General features: G+C 42.8%; 1 protein-coding gene across 2 annotated transcripts; it reads right to left on the reverse strand.

Moving 5' to 3' along the window:
* Nucleotides 1-353: 353 nt before the first annotated feature.
* On the reverse strand, nt 354-22,674 carry UGT3A2 (UDP glycosyltransferase family 3 member A2). 2 transcript variants are annotated; one of them, XM_069492390.1, is made up of 7 exons: nt 20,181-22,674; nt 17,392-17,493; nt 10,697-10,811; nt 8,077-8,608; nt 5,675-5,906; nt 3,982-4,201; nt 354-2,200 (listed from the first exon to the last, which is right to left on the reverse strand). In XM_069492390.1, exons 1-7 carry the CDS (start codon nt 20,272-20,274, stop codon nt 1,924-1,926), a joined length of 1,572 nt encoding a protein of 523 aa, XP_069348491.1. In that variant the 5' UTR covers nt 20,275-22,674; the 3' UTR covers nt 354-1,923. The 2 variants fall into 2 exon arrangements, with proteins under 2 accessions (XP_069348491.1, XP_069348492.1); XM_069492391.1 differs by lacking the exon at nt 17,392-17,493 and having other exon boundaries at nt 20,181-22,671.
* Between the last annotated feature and the right edge of the window lie 45 nt (nt 22,675-22,719).

Consider the following 22,719-nt stretch of genomic DNA (forward strand, 5'->3'; position numbering starts at 1 on the left):
CTCACGCCTGTAATCCTAGCACTCTGGGAGGCCGAGGCGGGTGGATTGCTCAAGGTCAGGAGTTCGAGACCAGCCTGAGCGAGACCCCGTCTCTACTAAAAATAGAAAGACATTATATGGACACCTAAAAAAATCTATATAGAAAAAAATTAGCCGGGCATAGTGGCGCATGCCTGTAGTCCCAGCTACTCGGGAGGCTGAGGCAGTAGGATCGCTTGAGCCCAGGAGTTTGAGGTTGCTGTGAGCTAAGCTGACGCCACGGCACTCACTCTAGCCTGGGCAACAAAGTGAGACTCTGTCTCAACAAAAAAAAAAAAAAAAAAAAAAAAAGAAGTGTCCCAGTGGCAATGACAGAATAAGGACTGTACTAATGCCAGCTCTCTCTGTAGGGGCTTTATGAACAATATTGTATAGAGAAAGCTGAGTTCATGCAACTATAACAGCTCCATACCCGTGAGTAGGCCAACAAACAACAGAATGGGGAAGGGGTGCTGTGTATACCTGAGGGCTACATCTTAATCTACAGGCATCCTGGGGGTGACCCCAAAACCAGGTGTGCAGTGTGGGATCCTGCATGTTGGTGGGATAGAAAGCTAGCAGATGGTGGGGCCCCTGCACGCTGGGCTGCTGGAGCCCTAGATGTCACCCTGGCAATGAGAGCACCACTGGGCCAGAAGCCTAAAGCTGCACACCAAGCTTACTAAGGAGGTGTAACTGCCTCTAGGCTTGTGCCTTTATGAGATCTTTGATATCATTCACAGGAGTCAGTGTTCATAGAAAAATGACAAATCTGCCCCTGACCATGGTAAATATTGCTTCCTCTACTATCATGGACTCGGTAGACCAGCAAACATCCCTCAACACTCTCAGGAATGCTGCCCCAGGAAGGCCTGACCATCCTGCTTGTGGTAGTGGTCCTCCTGGGCCTGGGGAAATGTATTCTGGCAATCGCTTGCAGATCTCAAGAACAACTATAGAATGTGCTGGATACACAACATATGATATAGAGAGGAACTGGTTGGAACAGCCCGGCTGTGTTCCAGTTCTGCCAGAACAGGATATCCTTTAACTCTTTAATCCGGTGAGTCATGTTATCCCCCGGAGTATAAACTCATGGCGTGCTGCCTTCCCAGGTCCTTCAGGGGAGAAGTGGGGAACGGGCAGATGAGATTCCAACCAGCCCTGGCAGCCCCTGAGTATTGGGTGGCCAACTGGCAATGGTTGTGAGGCATCTAAAGTCCCTTGCTGACTATCTGTAAGTCATTTCCCATTTCACCTAACTTGTGTGTGAAGGTGTCTGTCTCACTGGACTCAGACAAACTGTTAACCAGGATACAGTGAACCTGCTTCACACGTACTATTTTTCCAGATGCACTAGCTCAACACAAAGGCTTGTAAGAGGAGTTCAGCAGATAGCTCTGTTACAATCTGCTATTTGTTGCTGTTTTCTCTTCTCATTAATCTTTATAGTGCATATGTCACCTAATTACATTCTCAAATTGTGAAAGTCCCAGAAGGGGAAAGTCCCTGTGACATGCTCCATTTCCTCCATTCTGACGCCTACATTAGTAGTTTCTAAACCTTAATGCCAGCCAAAAGGGAGAAAAATTAGCAAAGATGGGGTAGGCTTAATAAAAGAACACCATGCATGAATTCTCAGGTGAAATCTAGCACCTGTTAGTAAGTCTGAAGTCCCCATTCTCCTACATATGTGGGGACATTTTGATGTGGATACATATCTCCTACTCATTAGTACAAAATCTTTTACACAGAGGACTTCAGAACCATAAAAGAGAATCCATTTAGAAATCACATTTCTACACAACACTAAAGAAGGTGGGTTTTGTCCTTCTTATACCACTTTAAGGCTCCGTACCCATTGTTCTGTGACAACACGCAGCCCTCTCTGTGCTGTCCTTGGCCTCATGTCTCCTTCAGCTTCCTGGCCCCACGCAGCCACCTGGACACCACACCCAGCAGCTTCCCACAAAGCCACAGGGTGCCCAGAGTGAGTCCCAGCAGGAACAGGAAGACATCCAGCAGGTACTGCTCATGCCAGGGCTGCTGGAAGGCATAGGGCTTGAGGTGTGCGGCGCCCCCTGTCTGCAGGATGTGGTCGATCCAGCCCACCAGCCTCTGGGCAGGGGTCAGGGGGTGGGAGCGTCTGATGACACTGGCGGCCACTGCTGCAGACTTGTACCTGTTGGCAGAGATGGGGTGGGGCCGTTACTGATGTGACCTCACAGGATTTCAACATGTGATCCTTTTCTATTTGATGCACTAAAGACTGCATTTCAAGGTCAATTTGTTGGCCTGATTCCCAATAGTCTAGCTGGGTCCCCTTAAAAAGTTCAAAAATGATACCTGCACGCAAAAATCCATGCTTAATGCTGAAAGTGTCAAACTATATAAAGGCAAATCAGTCTGTAAGGACTAGTCCCTACTCCAAGGGAGCTTATAGGAAAATTATATGCTGTAATTATTATATGTACAAGGGCTGTCCAGAAAGTATCCAGCCATGTAACATGAAGAATTATGAAAACTATGGCTGGATACTTTCTGGACAGCCCTCGTATACATGGAACACCTATCTTGTGCCAGTGTCTAGACTGGGTGAAAAATGTCACTCTGGGGACTGCCAGGCCCAGGACAATGACTTCACTTTCCTGCACCATTAAAGGATAATATTGCCCAGGGCTGACTTCCTAGACTGCTGTCTGCATATTTGCACCACAAGCTTAGTACTATCCAATGCTTGATTAAATTCTCTGCTGTCACTGTCTTGAAATTCTTAAACTTTACAACAAGAAACCCTATATTTTCATTTTACACCAGGTCCCACAAACTATCAAGCTGGCCCTGGGGATGTACAGTGTCTGGGAACCATCTCAGCCCAGAATGACTCATTCCCAAAGGCCAGTGGATCATGGCCATTTGGGGTCTAAGACTTCAAAAATCCAACGAAAGCTACAAACCTCTACTTTAGTAAATGAATATCCATAACACATGACATTGCAAATATTGCAGCTACTCTGGGGTTATCTGACACCTCCAACTTAACAACTATTCTAGGGCTAAGAACCATGAGCTATGTGGTTCCTTACCAATTATTGAACTGAAAGTGCTTCAGTCTCTCCTAAGCCTTGACGATTATGCCCTTTGAAGTTTAATTAGATACTTAGTCCTACTTAAAGAAAGAGAGTATATATTTATCTCTTCAAATAATGTCATTGTGTTGGATGAGCATTTAGTTACCTAGAGGTCACTGGGACAATTCTATAGCTCACTTGACCAAAACACATTGGCTCAAAACTCATTACTTTGTGGAAGACCCTGTGCTAGGCACTGGGAACATAGTGGAAAACAAGAGAACACACTGCTATATTCATGAAGATCAATATTCTCTTCCCTCTAGTGTGGGGGGACAGATAATAAATGAAACATAAACAAATGAGGTAACTGTAGCCCCTATGAAGTGTTACAGAGGAAATAATATAGTTGGGGTGGGTGGGAGAAGAGGCCACCTAGGACATTCTGGGATGAAATCTACGAATGAATGAATTGGAGATGAGACCTAATGAAATTAAGAAGCCTCTCTGAGAAGAACAGAGAAGGAGTGTTAGAGAGCAGCATGAACAAAAACCCAAGAGAAGGAAGACTGTGCAGCATTTGGAGAACAGAAAGGCAACATTCTGCCTCAGCTGAATTCCACTAGAAGAACTACAAACATAAGAGCTCTCACACAGCCCCTGTGTATGTAGTTTGGGTGCCCAAACACAAAAGGTAGAAAATTATTCTAGGCATATAACTTAAATTGCTCTAGTCTTGCTCTCAGAGGATACAGGTCATCTCTTACCATCACACACATAATATCCTATGTCTAGGAAAATACAGTTTGCATTGAAAACCAGGCCCACACAATGCCCTTAGTGTTTATGCCTTCACTTACCCAAGGGGAGCACACCCCCGACAGCAGCATACCTCTTGTCTTCTATGACTTCTTCCATCTTAAGAGCCAATGTCTGTGCCTTCAGCTCCTTTAACTTAATAGAGACACCAAACTTTTTGGCTTCTACTCGGACCATGTTTTCTGGCTGGTCTCCAAAAACAGGGATGCCCACCATGGGCACCCCATGCTGGATGGCCTCCATGATGCTGTTCTGCCCACCATGGGTGACAAACAGACGGATGCTGGGGTGAGCTGTTGCAAAGGAGAAAAGGGTGCAACATTCAGGATGAAAAGTTTCAGAACATCAGGTCAAGCAGGGAGGACATGAGAAAATGCCAAGGGGACATAGAGGTGTGTTGGAGCCATTGTATAGAATGACGTCACTTGGGGCACATCCAAGGAAGCAGTTCCAAGGTGCTGGATTCCAAGCCATGCTGTGTATAGGGCCTTCTCCAAGCCCAGGTAAGACTGAGATCCCAGGGAGTTCTACAGAGAAGAGGGCTATCCAAGGCACATATCTGCTATCCATCCACCCATCCTTCCTTCTCCCTGTCCTCCCTGTGCCTCCCTTTGCTTCTCTCATCTCTATTCTCTCTTGTGTGTTTCTTCCTCTGTCTCTACCTCCTCTGTTTGTCTGTCCTGAGCTCTTTGTTATTTACTGACAACTAATTTCCTTTTCTTTCACTCCTGATTCTTTGCCATCACAATTCATGAGTCGCTGGACTGGTATGACAGACTCCATTATGTGAGAATCCCCTTGAAAGCCAAGACCAGACCCTCCCCCTCCGTATTTCCAGTTCCTGTCCCTCCCTCCCAACAGTGTTTGGAGTTAACTAAAATGATTGTTGTCATGAGCAGTCCATCTCACCCAGAGTCACTCAACCGCAAAACGTATCAGAATCTCCTTGCCTGTTCTTGGAAATGAGAATCCTGGGCTCCAGAATTAAAGAAATAAAAGAGTTAAAGAAATAAGTTTGCAGAAGTAGAGCCAGGAATATGTTTCTTAAATATTTCAGGTATTTGGAGCCATATCTTGGTTATGAGAATTTACTCTACTGAGTGCTGTTTGGGGGGGTGTCTCTAACAAGCAGGGCTGGGAGCACAGAAAACCTGCTGGAAGTGAAGGAACTCTCTAGACCACACAACTTGGTAAAACAAATCACAAGCTGTGAACTTGTTAAGCTTGGCACAAAGCTATGTTGGCACATCCTAAAATCATCAGTGGCATCAATGTTGTGAAGGTTGAGCTGCTCAGATGCTTTCTAGATTCAGACAGTGTGTCTCTGTGTGGATGTGTTTGTGTAACAACATGTGGCTGAACTGCTGCCCACAAAACCACTAAACAGAGGGGCAGTGCCCCCCAGCCCCCCGATTTATATGCCTCAGAGTTCACAGGTTGTGTTGCATTTTCTGTGACTTGTTCCAAGACTAAATGCAGTAGGGTTGACGAGACATGACAGGAATATCACTACTGGCCACACACATCAGGCCTGGGATAGAAAAGGAGGGGGAAGTTGGCCATTTTGTCATCTCATCCTACAGGAAAAATAGCCTGATTCCTCAAGACCTCCAGCTGGCGGCTCCTTCCTGCCCTCTGGAGTCTTACCTATACCCAAGGGCAGCTCCTTCTCTGGCTGGGACAAATGCCCAGCTAGAGGTCAGAGTCCTGAAGAGCCCCAAAGACAGGACAATGGAACGAGAGGAGCAGGTCTGGGCAGCCCTTACCCAGGAGGTCACTCTGAGGAAGCCAGTCCACGAGTTTCACATTTGCAGCCACCTTGACATCTTTGGGCCAGTGGGAATGTTTACACTTCCATATCACCCCTTGGCGGAGGTGGCCAAAGGCACTGTTCATCTCCTTAACGATTTCCTGGAAACTAGTGATGTTCACCATGGAGCCCATAGTCACAAGGACAAAACCAGAGTCCCCAAACCTGGCAATGAAGTTCTCCAAGTCCTGGAGAGAGATAACCAAGCAAAGGACACAACACAGTTGCTTGTGAAACCCTCAACGGCAGCAAAATACAAATCAAACTATTCACTGACACAGGCTCATTATGATCAGTGCCTCTCATCGGTGCCTTGATATCACCCTCCTGAAACAGTTATAATGGCCCCTGGGACAGCTCAGCACCCCTGCACTGTCCACCCATGTCCATTGTGTGTGTGAGAAAAGCTCTCTTCTTTCAAATCCTGACCCCAGATTCTGGGCTGTTCCTCTTCCACCATCCATTGTGTGTTCAGGGAGTCACAGTCATCTGAGAGATGTCCAAGGCCAGACCAGAGGTAGTGGTCTGGGAGAACTCAGTTGTGGGTCAGAGTCCAGCATGGGGAGTGGGCTTCTCAAGGCCGGAATGCAGAAGATGGGAGAACATCACTGTCATCAGCAGAAATGGAGGCACAATGGGGTAAGGCTCCCCTGACCCACACACAGTGTGTATCCTACGTTCCGTGATATTCTCAGCCACTGATCTTCATACGTACTTCATCCTCTACCACAGTGCCTCACCCACAGGACTGCAAATGATAACCACATGGGAAGGTTTGTACAAAGTAGCCATGCCCAGCCCCAATAGCACACCTGAGCAGCTTATGTCTTAATGTCTCCAAGGCAGTTCTCAAGGAAGACTAGTGTCTAATGTCTTCACTGTGGCTTTATCACAGTTTTGTCAATTCCTACTTCCAAATATGTCCTCAACCCTCATTGTCTCTGTACTTCTGCAGCTCCCCTAAGCTCCCAACTCCTCACCATATAAGGTGGTCAGGCCCCTACTGGATTCTACACAGCTCACTACTATCTGATTTACCATATCAAAGGACCACTTTAAAATAGCCTTGCCACCCTCTCTATAACTACAAAAGCAATCTAACACCATTGTATAAAAATTGGAATAGGAAGAGGAGAAAATTTTTTTTAAAAAAGCAAGTCTGTCTCACCTTCACTGCCATTATTACCTTCATAACAATTCCCTACCTTTACTCTATGGCCAAGGCCTGCCCCACCCTCCTGACAGCTAAAGCCTCCACTCAGTGCCCTTTGACTTTATTCGTGCAGTAGTCCATCCAGCCAGACTGCCCAAGAAACACAGAGACATGGCCATCCCACTTCCACCTCCTCACGTGGACCCTGCTTCCCCATCCTGGGGGCCTCCCTCCCAGCTTCATTCCTTAAAGCTCCTGCCACCAACGAGAAGACCGTCTCTCCCATGGATCAGCCCCAGCTTCTCCTGCTCACTCAGTGTGAGGTCAGGGAGGAGGGCTGGACACTTTGGTGACCTCAAGGCCCAGGCCAAGTCCAGCCCCTCAGGGCCTCTCAAATGCATGGTGCTGGGAAGGTCACCTATGTCACCTGTGCCCCCATCTTTATTTATTTATAAAATTGGAGAGGATCACACCTGGAAGAGCAGGATTTTGCACACGATAACTACTGCAAAATGGCAACCAAGTGCTGACAGGCAATGGGCAGCTAACTAATCCTAGCTGTCCTCCCTTCTAGAACATTCTACAGCAGTGGTTCCAAGTCCAAGCTGATTATCCAGTGGATCCAAGTCCAAGCTGATTATCCAAATCCCCAAAGTACAAATTACAGTGGCCTGGGCCCATCTCAGACAAATCAGATCACAAGGTCTAGGTGGATCCAGGAGCCAGGGCTCTACAGGCAGGGGACACTGGGATGACACCTGCCTTTCTGGCTGTCAGTCAGTCCTACACAGTCCCACCCCACTTACTCCCTGTATCACAGCGTTGTCAGTAAGTAACTCATTTCTCTCCATATTATTTCATGCAATTGGCACTAACTACAAATTTATTGTACACGTGGCTACGCAAAGTGCAACTGAAAATAGTAACTGTCATAAAGCGCTTATCACACCCAGCCCAGGACTAGAGTGAGGCAAGAGAGCAGCCAGAGGAGCCCATAGGAGGAGGCCTCAATCTCAGGACCATGCAGGGCCCAGCACTGTTCTTGCACAGCCCTGAAGGTGAGACCCTCCTCACATAGCAGGCCCTAAGTGCCTCCCTCGCCTGGCTCTACTTCAGTCTCAGGATCCCGCTGGCACAGGGCAGCCACCAACCATGTACTGAAGGCCTTGGCATGAAATCCAAATTGGTGCTAAGGGTTTACTTACTTGTGGTACTGGCTTAGTGGGTTTGGCCATTAAGCCTCCAACATAAACAGTGTTGGGAAGTAGGGGCCGGGCAAAATCAAAGGCAAAGTCAGAGTTAACAAACCACAGCTCTGCTTTCAGTAGGAGATCAGACAAAACTGGCCTTGAGCCTTCTTGGAAATGCTCCTTGATGGTGTTGTAAAATACAGACTGAACTTGCCATTGCTTCCTGGAGAAAGTAAAGAAAGTCAGAAAGTTCCTCACTCGGCCCCAGAAGTCCATGTGGTCAGTTAACAAGGAATTGTATACTGGAACATAAGACAAAGGGCTTGGGAGCCCAAAGTCCACATTGGCAAATGAGGCAGTAAGAACGGACACAAATGGCTTGCCAAGCTTCTCAGCAATCAGGAAATGGCAGTAGTCAAAACTGTCAACAATCACCAGATCAAAGTTCTCATTCTGTAAGGAATCCATGATATCCCTTCTGCTTAGCAAATGACTGCACTGAAATCCCAGTTGTTCCATGAACTTTAAAAAGTTTTCATATATTCCTCTGTAAGAAAGAAAATAAATGATAAATATTCATGGGAGGTGTTAAATTCACAATACATAAAAGAATCATGAGATACAAAGACAATATCTTGGAGAACCAAGAGCACGTCTAGCAGTAGCCCACACATTCAACCAGCTTCCCACAAACACTCTCGGCCATGGTCAATGTGCTTCCAATGTTTCTGCTCCCTAGAGTGCACCCTTCTCCCCTCTGCTTTCCACCCAGACCCAAATCCCACCCACCATCATTGCCAGTTCAAGGTCCTTCTGTTCTGGGAGCCGTCTCTAACTGTAGCAGATCTCACAGTTCTGTGTCTCCTTGGTAAATTCTGTCATGCTCTGTTTAACCCTCCTTTATATACTGACTTTTTATGAGTGATTGTCTTGTTTGCCCACCTAGACTTGTAGGTAATTTGATGATAGACTTTATCAATATTGATGATATATGCTAATCTTTTCATCATTTTGTGTTTGCATATGAGACATTGCCTCACCCAAGAAACACTGATCATATTAGAACCAAAAATCTTAGCCAAAATTCAAAATGTCACCTTTCTATGCCTAGGAGTTAAGCAATGGAAAAAAACAAAAACTAAAGACAACCTGATTTTGAAACACATTCTTAGCCTTTCTACTTCAGTGTAGGCTGGAGTAGTCAGAGAAGAAAATGCCAAAGCTTTACTGACATTTAGTATGCTATTATTTAGTATCTTATTATTTAGTATGCTGTTATTTAGTATGCTTTGCATATGCTATTATTCCAGGGACCTTTTTTCTTGCAATGCTTTCCCCTCATTGCCTGCAAAGGATATGATCCTGTCTTCCAGCATGCTAAGGAAATCAATGAGGATGCCCAGGCCAGAGCCCACAGGTGCCAGGCTCTAGATATGAGGGACCCGTTGGCTGCTTCGAGGACTGAGAGAACCAATACCCTGGCATACCTGTAACCTGTACCTCACTGCACCATTGCCCTGCAGTTAGGGATTGCCCTGAGGCTGAGAACTCATTACGTATATGCAGATTCCTACCTAACCTTTAAGACCAGCTTCAAGTCAAACAATGAAAGTGTTGGCTGAAATCATCCTCGTTTGTGCATTTTTAAAGTGTTACATAACAAAGGAATGATTGCCAGATATTTTGGATAATCTCAGTAATTCATAAACATTTTTAGAATATAGTTTGTTAATTATATTTAAAAATAAACTAGTAAATTTTAAAAAATGGTATGAGTGCATAATTTCTCATACCTGTTTCTAAAAATACTAAACTGAGGGAGAAGAGGCAAGGCATACACTTAAAATCTATAACTCACTGTGAAAGATGATATAGGCTAAGTGTCCAATGGATGGGTTAGAGCAGACGTATAGAGGAGGGAATGTGGTCTCCCAGTCTGAGTGAGGAAAAGGGCTTTATGGAAAAATTCATATTTGAACATCACCTTGATTACTGATTAGAATTTGCAAGGAAAGAAGAGGGGTAAGGCCACTGTAATTAACCAAGATAGGCATGGATTTCTCTCTTTCCTCTTTTATTTCTAAGATTAAAATGTTATCTGTTCCTTTCCATTCTAGATGAAGCAAAAGCAGTCAGTTTCATGTCTCATTTTGTACCAGGTTGGTTGCTTTATAAAAGACCTTGGCATGGGCAAATATTCAACTTCTGAAAAAGCAATATTCGTAAGTCTTCCCTTTATTTTTAAATACGTATGAGAAGGAAGAAAAAGAAAAGGAAAAAAGTGGCTCTGATTTCCCCATTGATGATAAGAAGTCAAGGGGCATATCCTTGTCTCTGTGTTGGGGAAATTATAGACAAAGTTTGTAGGTGAAGTGTAGGAAAGAAGTCCCAGAAGGAACAACCTTTCACTTTGTACAGAAATACATTCATCCTGTTAGCACAAGGACAGTAAGTAAGGAGGAATTTCCAGTGACTGTACCAAATCTACCCACCTATCGTCTAGCTGTTCCTCTATACATGCATCCATCTATCCATCCATCCGTTTCTCTTTTCTTCATTCCAAATTTCCATGTATCCATCCATTCATTTCTATGATTAAAATAGTGACTCACTGGTGCAAAGAATAAAAAACTACCTGCCATTGAAAGCTTCTTCTATAAAGAAATTGAAATGCTTATTAAGTTCTTTTTGATGATCTTCGGGCAGAAGCCAACTCATAACTTGGTATGATTTTTCCTCCTCTTTAAAATCTAAGAGAATAGAAATGGGTTAAAAAAGAACTATGCCCACAACGTGGTAGCATTATCGTAACAATATCAAAAATTGTTTATTCCAATGATTTTATATTTATTTGAATGTTTGCTTTCTGAAGTACAGTTATCTTTTGTTGCTTTCTCATTCATTCAGTCTTATACTGATGACATTTATTGAGACCCTTACAATGACTGCTGATTGTTTTTTCAATTTAAAGTTACGGCAAGTCCCATTTAAAGCTTTCTTTAAAGGTACAGCTATTTGTCTCATTTTGTAGGTAAGAAAACAAAGGCTAATTTAGTTTAAGATCATCTGTCAAAATTGCACACAAAGGAAGTGACAGAGTTTGGATTTAAATACAGTATAGGTCTGTTTGATTCCAGAGCCTCTGCTCTTTCTGTTTTAGAAAAAGTTGATTTTTATTATTTAAAGTGATACATACAGATAATTTTTAATTCAATGGAAAAATACTAACAGGCTTAATTAAAATACCAGTCTCCTGCATCACTACTTACCAGCTTGGCTCCTTCCCCATTACCCATGTGTAATAAAAAGTCTGACTTCATTTTGGATTTTGGACCCTGGACAGGCTTCAAGCCCTATCTTCCTGTCCCCCATTGTGCTTCATCTGGGCAAACTGGTAAGAGACCCCACACAATACACGCTCCCTCCTTTAGCCTGGTTGGAGTTTCAAACCATGCAAGTCAAGCCAATGGCAGGGAACCTTCATGCCATCCCAAGCCCTTCACACAAAGAAAACTCAAGGCAGTCATCCCTCCCTGCTCTGTAAAGCCATTTTTCAGATTCACTTGGAAGCTTGTCCTGCTCTTCCAAAAAAGTCTCATTCTGTAAGTAATAAACCTTTCATGCCCTCTTAATTCACATGTGCTTTCAGCAGACGACATACAAATCAAATTTTGTATAGGGGGTGGGGGTAGATTAAGGCACAGTCTCATATATTAAAGCCCCCATACCCAATCTAAGAGAATTTACGGACTGTATTCAAGTAGCTACTGCAAATACTTTGCACTCATAAATTTTGCTATTATGATCTCTTCTGTGCCTATTTCAGCAGGTTCTCAGCCACAGCTTGTCTTTACTAGGAAGGAGCACAGTACACCTGTAACAGGCTGCCCATGGAACACTTCGACAGCCATATTGCCCAGTCTTTGCCAGCGAGAGGCTGCATTAAGCTTTCTCCAGGAATACAGATATGACCTTACATTAAAGATGTCCTTCTCTGTGTAGATTCTTTTGACACACTTATTCAAGACAGAAAAACATTCACAGAGGAGTTCAAAAAAGGATAAGGCATTGCCCCCCGACAAAGAACAAGTCTTAGTACCTCAGTTAAGTCCCAAGGAATTCTGTGATTAGTCGGAAGCCTGTCGTCCCTGGCACTACCTTAGAAACAACTGTGGAGCCTCTCTGGACCCGCAATGTTACAAGCCCAAGATCTTTTCGGGCTTTTTGCATTCTAAAGACAACAAATTCCTCATTTATTAATTTTACTTAAGCCCATTCATGCTTGTTACTTGATAATCAGCCCATATAACGGGGCCCCTATAGGAATAGGGCCCCTATAACAAAAGGCTCTAGGATCTATACAAATTGTAATAAAACAGGCTCTTCCCTTAGTGCCCCCAAGGACACCTTCACTACAAAGGCTTTTCCAACCTTCTCTTATGCCTCACAGAGTCTGCTTGACCACCTATCATGGCTGTATTAGGTTCCTATTGCTGCTGTAACAAATTACTACAAACTTAGTGACTTCACAACACAAATGTATTATCTTACAGTTCTGGAGGTCAAAAGTCTCCAAAATGAGTCTCATTAGAAGAAAAACTCATGTGGAGGGCTGAAGGCTCTAGGAGGCGATCCATTTTCTTGCTTTTTCGGCTGCTAAAGCCTGTCTGCATCGCTGGCTCATGGCCCCATTCCAGTGGGCAATTTTATTACTCTAATTTTTTTCTTCCATCATTATTTCTTTTATGACTCTCCTACCCTCTTCTTTTCTCTTCTTATTCTTCCTTTTTTTTTTTCTTTCCTTTTTTGAGACAGTGTCTCCCTCTGTTGCCAGGGGCTAGAGTGCAGTGACATCATCACAGCTCACTACAACCTCAAATTCCTGGGCTCAAGCGATCCTCCTCCCTCAGCTTCCTGGAGTAGCTGGGATTACAGGTGCATGCCATGCCCAGCTAATTTTTCTACTTTTTTGTAGAGACAAGGTCTTGCATTCTTGCTCAGGCTAGTCTTCAACTACTGACATCAAGCAATCTTCTCACCTCCCCAAAGTCCTGGGATTACAGGTCTGAGCCATCATGCCCAGCCAACTCTTCTTTTCCTTATAAGAACTTCTGATATTACGCTGGACCCATTGGGATAATTCAGGATAATCTTTCTATCTCAAAGGCCTTATATTACTCATATCTGCAAAGCTCCTTTTCCCATGTAAGATAGCATATTCATAGGTTCTAGGGATTAGGATGTGGATATCTTTGAAGGGGCAGTATGCGCCTACCACAGTCTGCTCAACGGACCCCAAAACACTCATGCACATTGCACATGGGTTGACAATGCATTCATCCCATCCCAACATCCCCAAAAGTATCAAGTGATTAAATCAATTCAGAGTGCAAGATCTCATCTAAGTCTCATCACCTCAAAGTCTCAAATCACATCACCTGAATAATTTAAATAAGGTATAGGTTAGAGTCTGGGTGGGATCTAACCAGGAGCAAAATTGCTCTCCATCTGTGGATCTATGAAAGTAGGAAAAAGGTTATCTGCTCCCCAAAACCAATAGTGGAATAGGCATAGGATACTAGTGATAGACATTATCATTTAAATAGGGACAAAATAGAAGGGAAAAAATGAGTCACCAGTCCCAAGATATTTTGATACCAGCTGGGCAAAGAAAATTAGGTTTTTAAGGACGAAGAATAATCCTCTGGTCTACAGTTCAGCCCTCTGGGGTTGAAGCTCTGCCCTCTGAGCTCACGGCTTTACCCTCAGAATTACCCTTCCTTTCCCCTGAAAGCTAGCATGTGTTTGCAGCTGAGTAGTTTATCAATCTATCTCCTACTTGTAGAACTTTGGAAGTCCAACAGCTTTCTTCCCAGACATCCACTCTCTCTATTCTTTTCAGTCCAAATTGGCAGTGGTTTTCCTGGAATAAAATTCTCAGGTACATTGTGATTCTCCTGTGTATGTCATGAGACTTCACTTCACTAGATAAGAGGCTGCCACACAGATTCTTTCTAGATAATTTCATCTCTATTTTTCCTTCTGCCACTGCGGGTGAAGGGATCCACGAGTCATATACCTAATTGCAGGATAAGTCACTGAGTGGCCTTGGACTGACCCTGTTCTTCCCTCCCCTTTCTCACTTAAAGTTCTCAGGAATCACTGTAAAATGTGCTGGGAATGCAACATCTTGAAATAGGAAGGGACTGGCTTGAATAGCAATGCTTTTTCCAGTCCCCACTAAAACAGGTTGTTTTTCATCTTTAGCCCAGTGTGTCAGGTTTCCCCAGAGTATAAAACCCAGGGTGGGCTGCTTTTCACAGGCCTTCATCTGCAGTGCACGTGGGGCACGCACACTTGAGACTGCATTTGACCCAGGCAGCTTTCTGAGCCTCGGGGGACCAGCTGCCAATGAACCCTGGGCTTCCGTTGTCCCTCGCTGCCTGTTTGTAAGGAAGAAATCCACCTCTTGTACCTTGTATAGAGTGTGTTCTGTCTTCCCAAACTCAAATGAGTTCGTAACCAGTACACGGTGAACCTGCCTCACACTAATCTCTTCAATGAGCCTCTGTCTGATCAATACTCTGACCTTTCAATCCTTCAGAGACACTAGCAAAAGGTGGTCCAGCCACACAATTGGCTTTCTCTACAAGAGAAAAGGATACACAGGTTTCCTGACATTGACACCTCTAATTTTAGAATCTTTTATAATTCTAACAGGCTTAGAATTTCCCAAAACATGAAGTCGTGGTTCCGTTTTGCCTAATAGTTCTTTCCTCAATTTCTCCCTTTCTTCTCACATTTTACTACACACAGCAAGAAGACTTCAATATCTATATTTCCACCAAAGTGTGTGTATGGTGATTTACATAGCTTCTAAGACAATGCAGATTTTCTGTACCATGTTCCTTTCTTCCTGAGTCATCACTGGCAGAGTTCTCAGCACATACCCACTAACAGTCTGCTCAGGGCACTCCAGGCTTTCTCTGTTATGCCCCTCCCCATTCTTAGAGCCACTGCCAATAACCCACTTGTGCTTCCCAGTATTGGTTGAAGCAGTGGTACATGTGATTTTCAGAAACTTTTGCTTCTTCAGTGCCTATAATGTTATTTATATTTTAAAGTCATAAATAAATAAACAGCATAGGAAAGCATACCCAAACAAGGAGGTAATACATCATTCAAATGTTTCGATACACCAAATTGGGCATCTGTCAGAAATAACCCAATCATGTCTTTTCTTTATTTGCAGACCTTTACTGAAGCTCTGCTGACGAAGTGAACAATGAAAATGCTATTTCAAAGCTTCAGAGACATCTCTGACGAGGGACTACTAAAAGAAACTCTAGACTCCTAAACCTATGATAAAATGGAAGAAATTCCATGAATTACTTCAATTGTTTATAGATTTCAGTGTGTGTATATTTGCTAAAGGGCAGCAAGCCTGTAGCTTTCATTCATTCCTCAAAGTCCATTGGAACTGCCACAATTAATTTTTAATCTAAAATTTTAATCTAATTTAAATTTTTTATTTAACTTATTTCAATTTTTGAAACTAAGATATAATTATATTAAAAATCAATATACTACAACTATTTAATCAGCTGTCCAGCCAAGGGAGATGCATAGAGATATAAATAATGATCACTGAAGAATGGGATATCTATTACAGAAGGTGATTAACATGGCTTTAATCAGGGACTCAAACAAAATTTGTATATCACTGGTCATAGCAGCATTATTCATGATAGTCAAAAAGTGGAAACAAACCAAATGTCCATCAGTGGATGAATGGATAAACAAAATGTGCTATATATGTCATCTAAACCATAAGGGGGTTTCAGTCTAGATCTAGTTGCTTGTCGCACAGGGATCCAATCATTGATTCAAAGAGTCTAGACAAGGGACAGAGGAATTTTTACTATGACAGATGTCTTGCTTCAGAATCTCAAATCTTTTGTCTTGCAGAACATCCACCATTTCTGAGAAACAACTCAAAAGGTCATGTAGTTAGTTAAGAGAGAGGATTACAAAAAGACATATAGAAGTCATTGAAATTTGTTGAATGGGGGCCAATTAAATATACATACAATGGAATATTTATTCAGCCTTAGAAAGGAAAGAAATTCTGACACATGCTACAATGTGAATGAACCTTGAAGACAGTATGCTGAGTGAAGCAAGGCAGACCCAAGAGGACAAATATTGCAGCATCCCACTTATACACAGTATGCTGAAGAGTCAAATAATAGAGAAATAAAGCAGAACAATGGTCCCCAGGGGCTGGGGCAGTAGGTAATGGGGAGTTACTGTTTAGTGGGTAAAGTTCCGGTTTATGATGATGAAAAAGTTCTGGAGATGGATGGTGGTGAGTGTTGTACAACAATGTGAATGTCCTTAAAGTTACTAAAATGTATGCTTAAAAATGGTTAAAATGGTAGGTTATATGTTATGTACATTTTACTACAACAAAAATATGAAAATTAAATGAAAAAAATGTTAAGGAAAAGATTTGTTTTGAAAGTCTGAACACTAACAAAGCCTGAGGTGACCCTCATAGTTTTATTTTAATAATATCTCAGAATTTTATTTCTCAGAATTGCTTGCTTTTGGATTTTTTTAAAAGAAGGCCTGAGCAACATTTCTATATTGAGTAATACAGAGTCTCAAGCCCTAAACCCACCCAACTGTGTTATTAACCTGTCATGTGACCTTGAACAAATCTAAGTTCTCTGGGCTTCTGTTTCCCTGTTGGTCAATAGAGAAGAGGTGACAAGATTTATGAGCTTCACCTTAGCTAAAATTCTTTGAATTTGACAACTCACTTAAGAATTTCTGACATCACTATGCACATATTCATGGGCAGCCATTTATTTTTCAAGAATACAAGATCCTCCCAATGACAGATTCTATTTTAGTTGCATAAATAAGGAGCTCCTAAGAAACCTTCCTTAAATTTCAGACATCAAAAAAAGGGGGAAGGAGAAATTTAGGACATATAAAAAGAAATGTTAAATATGGCCAAATACTTCATTCAGTATATTTCTAAGCCATGTTATAAAGTAGCATTTATTAAAACAGTTTGTGGATGGTTCTTAGGATGGTGTAGAATTCAAGTTAGAAAAATATAAGAGTATGCAGTTTTGATTCCTGGTAGACAGAGCTTAAGAAGCTTTCCAACAGTTTACATGCAAACACATGTACATACACCTTTTACATGCTTTCAATCAAATTGCATTTTAAACAACATTTTGCTAAGCCTTTCTATGCAGAAGGTATTTTGCTCTTTGTCTTGAGTAGTAGAAATCAAGAATTAGTGAGAAAAGATACCTGATATAAAAGAATTTCCTCTCTGGTGGAGCATGGTGACATTATGACTATGATCTTGAAGAATCTGAGACACCCGGTCCATCAATAGATAATGGCTTCCACCTAGGAACAATGTACAACTTCAATTCTGTAATGATGAGAATACAGAGTCTAAAGTAGGTCTGATGATAAGTCAAGGAGAGGAAGGGTAGGGAAACAGGAAGTTGAGAGTGAGTAGAGGCAGATGTGTTTTCTCAGTCTCTCCATCTCCCTATGGGCAAACCCCAACCCCTGCACCCAGATCATGGCTATCCAAATCCTTAACCTGTGGCAATCCTCAATCAAAGATTGTCACTTGTGACTCATAGTCTCCATTTCAGTGTGGTGAGCTTCTCTGTGCTTAGGCCTTAAAGAGTTCCTCATCCTGAGGGATAGGCTGCATTTTAACCAAGCCCATATGGAGATGGCCTGTCCAAAAGAAATATTAATAGCTGCATTGATAGAATTATAGGCATGGTGTTATGCATATCAATGTGAAAAGTCCCTAACAGACAGTCAATCAGAGCTTTCCCTGAGATACTTCTTTTTCAAAATGTATGCTACTGTAGAACATTGAAATACCAGAGTTAAAAGATGAAGGATTTGAAGCCTGGCATGGTGGCTCATGCCTGTAATCCTAGCACTCAGGGAGGCAGGTGGGAGGATCGCTTGAGGTCAGGAGTTCAAGACCAGCCTCAGCAAGAGCAAGACCCTGTCTCTACAAAAAACAGAAAGAAACTATCTGGACAACTAAAATAGAAAAAATTAGCTGGGTATGGTGGTGTACACCTATAGTCTCAGCTACTCGGGAGGCTGAGGCAGGAGGATGGCTTGAGCCCAGGAGTTTGAGGTTTCTGTGAACTAGGCTGATGCCACAGCACTCTAGCCCAGGCAACAGAGCAAGACTTTGCCTCAAAAAATAAAAATAAAAATAAATGAAGGATTTGAAGCCACCAACCACGTAGAGCCAAAATTATTGAGATTCAAATGTATTTGGAAGGAAATTATTCAATTTGGACCTAAACTATACTCAACTTACAGTTTAGAAATTTAAGGATAACTGTAGAGCACATGAGATGGGCATGCTGGATCCTAGTTGCGCAAGAGACTAAGTAATCACTGATTCTAGGAAAACCTCACCATTCTAGGGAAAGAGAAACTTGATCCTTGAAAAGAGATACAACTTCTGTGACTTCAATGTCTTCTCTTAGACTATGTTCCAGCACAGAGCCTTTGCTTGAATCTAAGTTCTCAACAGCAAAGAAAGGCACATCAAAAGAGAAGTTAATGGCTGATGCCAAGAAATCAGAGATGCAGTTGAAAGGGGAGGAAAGCTAGAAAAACAGTGTGCAGCTCTGGGCATGACTCAGCTTTCCATACACAGACTGGTATATTCTGAAGCAACAAGGAATACATGAAGTCCAAATCCCCTACGCTTCTTGCTCACATTTTAGTCCATGTCAGGACAGGAAGCCGGGAAGGAGATATCCCTACAGAAACAGCATGCCTGGTGGGTCTTGGGAAGCCAGGGGGCATTATGGGGCAAAGGCTGGGATTATAGCACCTAAGGAACTACACCAACTCCCTTTGGAGTCTGAGTAAGGGGGACAGTTTGCACTCAAGAAGTAAGGAAGCTCTTTTGCTTCGTTGCTGCTAGGAATCAGAAAGAAAAAAATAGGTTTCAAAAGGACTTACACAGTCTCTTAAACAGTGATACTTGAAAATCACCACTGAAAAGGGCTTCTGAGTAGAAGTTGTGGTGAGGATGGTCTTGGGGAAAGAAACCCTGAGTCAATTCCTCAAATGCCATCAGGGACAGTGGGTGAGCTCTGCAAAAGGCACCCCACTCCCCTGACCCTCAGGTGCCCTCTCAGGAAATCAAAGTAGGGGCCAAACTCTATGAGGTAATGATGGTTCCTTGCAGATCTACGATCCCCTGTTCTGGGTGAGCTAAAAGTGATCTAACAGAGCCCATTATAGGTTGAAATGAAGTCTTGAGTAAGTCCATCCTGGGATGACCCATTTATCCACATACGTGTTTCTTTTAATCTTCTATTCCCTTTGAAACAAAAGTAAAGAAAATAAGACTGAGGTTGTAAAATGCAGAACTCACTGTCCCATGAGTCCTTCAAAAACTTTCAGCAGCACAAGTCAAAGGAAAGAGGCTCCAAAACATCCAAATGACGTGGGTCCTCCCTCAGCCCTGGGCAGTTCTGCTGGTTTTCGCAGAATAGAAACACTACACTGTCCTTCCTGTCATGAAATACTTTCCCTGCTTCATTTTTACGCCAGGTGAAGATTAGAAAATGTGCAGTGCTGCCCCAGAGCTCCTTCGCTGGCCTCCAAGAGCCTGAAAATGCTTATCATAGTTTCTGCTGAAAGCTACTGTGCACCCCTGTCCCCTGGAGTTTAGGGTGAGCCTTTGAACGTCCCATTGAGCCCTGCAGGAGGCAGCCCAGGGGCCCATGCTCTGGGATGGATCGCAAACCTCTGGCACCAGCCCTGCACAATGGGGAGCACATCCTGACTAGGAAGAGAGAGGCAAGGATTTTGTGGTTTTTCTGCAAAACTATCTTGTCCACCTCAGCTGTAGAGGTCCCTCTCTGCCCCACAATCACGTCATCTTCTCTCTCCTACAGCCTGCTACACAAGTGCATGCTGGAAAACCACATTGATGACCCTCTGATCAAGCACTCTTAGTCTGAGCCCTGGAGGCAAGGATAACTGGGCCACATGCCACGCCTCTCTGGATTTTCCAGCCAAGCACTCACCCATTGTAGACACTGTCAGGATTTTGGCAGCCTCTGAGAGCAGTATCCCAGGGAGAAGGAAGCCCACTAGAAGCAGCACCCACTTCCCAGCCATACTCTCTTGCAGAAGCCACGGAGCCAGCCTGGATTGCACACCCTGGGACCCTGTGTGCCTCAGTGCACCAAAGGCACTCACTGTGAGCTTGGGAAGAGGTAGGAGACCGCCAGTCTTCTGTCATCTCCTTTTGCAGTTCTGCTCCTCCTCTCTGCGTGCTGCTCCATTGGACAGTCTGCTTCCCAAACCACCAGCTGTCAGTAGGAGGGGTTGATATGCTAATCCTTAACCCTGCTCTGTCCATGTAATCACAGCCCTCCCCGCCCAGAATATACTGTGAGCTAGGAATCATAGGGACACTGATGACAACTCCACTCCGAAGTGACCCGCCTGGTGCTCTACCTCCTTTCTAACTGCCTCTTCTAGTACTTCGTACTGCCATCCTCACACCCCGTTTCTTCAAGTACCTGCTTAAAATCTCTAGTTCGTGTCCCAAGCTCAACACATCTGTGGAATTGAATCCCGAAAGCAAATCACTCTACCACCCCTGGACTGTCTCTCTGAAGACAACTTTAGAAGGTAAGATTCATCAACAGGGGCTAGTGTTCTGACTCTGGAAGCCCAGGTCTTTCCCTGGAGGACTGAACTTCTAAAGCCAAGACTATACATATGCTTTACATATGCTGTCCTGAGCTCCTGGTGCTCTATCTCTCTGCCAGCTGCCCCATAATTACCTCATACTGCCAACGTGATGCCCCATTTCCCCAGGGACCTGCTTAAAACATTTAGAGGCTGTCTCAAGCTCAAGACTTCCCTGGAATGGGATCCCCAAGGAGATCGCTCTACCACCCATGGACTCCCTCTCTCTTAGGGCATCTTTAGATGGTGACATTCATGAAGGGGAACTACTGGACTCTGGAAATTGAAGTCTTTACCTGGAAGATTGAACTTCTAAAAGAAAGACTATAATTCTGAATGAGCATCATAAAATAAGACAGAATCTTTTCTTAAACTCCTCGAGCACAAGCTGAGGACAGTTTGTCAAGGCACCGCCTTGTACTGTTGGCCTGGGGAGGGCAGGGATCATTATGCCCAGGAGTCACATTGTTGCTCCCTATCCTCAAACCAACACTGGCCTTAGGAAAGGCTTTCAGAGCAACGCTAAACCGGCAGAGAAATGCTTCAATGGATCGTGTCTACAGGGTGAGTGGGCCATTGAATTCTGAACTATTACTATTTTCAGATTGCCAAATTAATTTGCTCATATTTAAATTTAAATGTAAAGCATTACATTCTTATACCTTTGTGTATCCCTAGCATAGCCACGCCCATGGTGCAAAGGGAGGATGGTGGGGAGAGAGAGACAGGAGGAGAAAGGTTTACCAAGCATCACAAGGCTCCAGTCCATCTACTATTCTTGCACTTTTCATAATGCTTTTGCAAAATAAGGGATTTGTTATCAAGCAACAAGCTTTTCATTTATTCAAGAATTACATTGCTAGGGAGTCATGCCAGGCATTGTTCTGCTGGGCAAACAGATTTTAAACACATCACAGATAGTATGTTAATGGCAAAAGCTACTAAAAAAAAATCAAACAAGGAAAGAGATAGGAAGGGCCAGGTATCAGAAGTGCCAACACTTTAGATAGTATGACGCAAAGAAACTCTAAAATATTATAGGAGTATCAGAGATGTTTGAACATAAAATTTCGTAATACTCAGTAGTTACTATTGTTTTGTAGAAGAGTTATATGCCAGTGTGATTACACAAGAAGAAATTCCTTCTCTCTTAAGGTACATTCTGAAACATTTACAGATGAACATTTACGATGTCTGGGATTTGCTCAAAATAATTTGGTGGGGGGAAGCAAGCTCAGAAGTGGGTGTAAATATAAAGAAAAGAGAAGTTGGCAGCAAGCTAACCGTTGGGGATGAGGAAATTCTACTTTTATAAATGTTTGAAATTTTTCATTAAAATTTTTTTACCACTTTCCCACTATGATTTCATTTTTCCTCCTTATGGCAAGTTTTGCGTACAGTCTTAAAGACCACATTGTTAGATGCATATACATTTACAAATATAGTTTCAGGTACCTTATCTTCCCAGTGAAACAGTTAATTTTCATTATGAAACATCATTTTTATCTCTAATAAAGCTTTTCACCCAAAGTTTATTTTGTATGATATTATTACTGCTTAGTTTTTATTTTTCATTAGTATTGCATGACATATCTTCTTCTATCATTTTGTGTGAAGCCCTCCTGTATCCTAATATTTTAGATGTGTCTTTTGACACAGCAATTAGTTTCATATTTTTAATCAAGTCTGTCAAACTTTTATTTGAACACATACATATACATACAATATACATATTAAATATATATGTGTTTAATGTATGTATTAAATACATATACGTAAGTATTTAAGGTATGTATTAAATACATATACATAAGTATTTAATGTACATATGTACACTGTATGTATTAAATACATATACATACATTG

This window comes from Eulemur rufifrons, chromosome 17 (assembly GCF_041146395.1).
Source record: "Eulemur rufifrons isolate Redbay chromosome 17, OSU_ERuf_1, whole genome shotgun sequence".
In the NCBI taxonomy this organism is placed as follows: domain Eukaryota; kingdom Metazoa; phylum Chordata; class Mammalia; order Primates; family Lemuridae; genus Eulemur; species Eulemur rufifrons.

What these genes read in the sequence shown, in the direction of transcription:
- UGT3A2 (XM_069492390.1), bottom strand. Translation starts at nt 20,274, where the DNA reads ATGGCTGGGAAGTGGGTGCTGCTTCTAGTGGGCTTCCTTCTCCCTGGG. An exon ending in GAAGAAGCTTTCAATGGCAG is followed by an intron (nt 8,609 to 10,696) that starts GTAGTTTTTTAT and finishes TCTTTCTTACAG; the next exon opens with AGGAATATATGAAAACTTTT. An exon ending in GAAGTCATAGAAGACAAGAG is followed by an intron (nt 2,201 to 3,981) that starts GTATGCTGCTGT and finishes CTCTGCCAACAG; the next exon opens with GTACAAGTCTGCAGCAGTGG.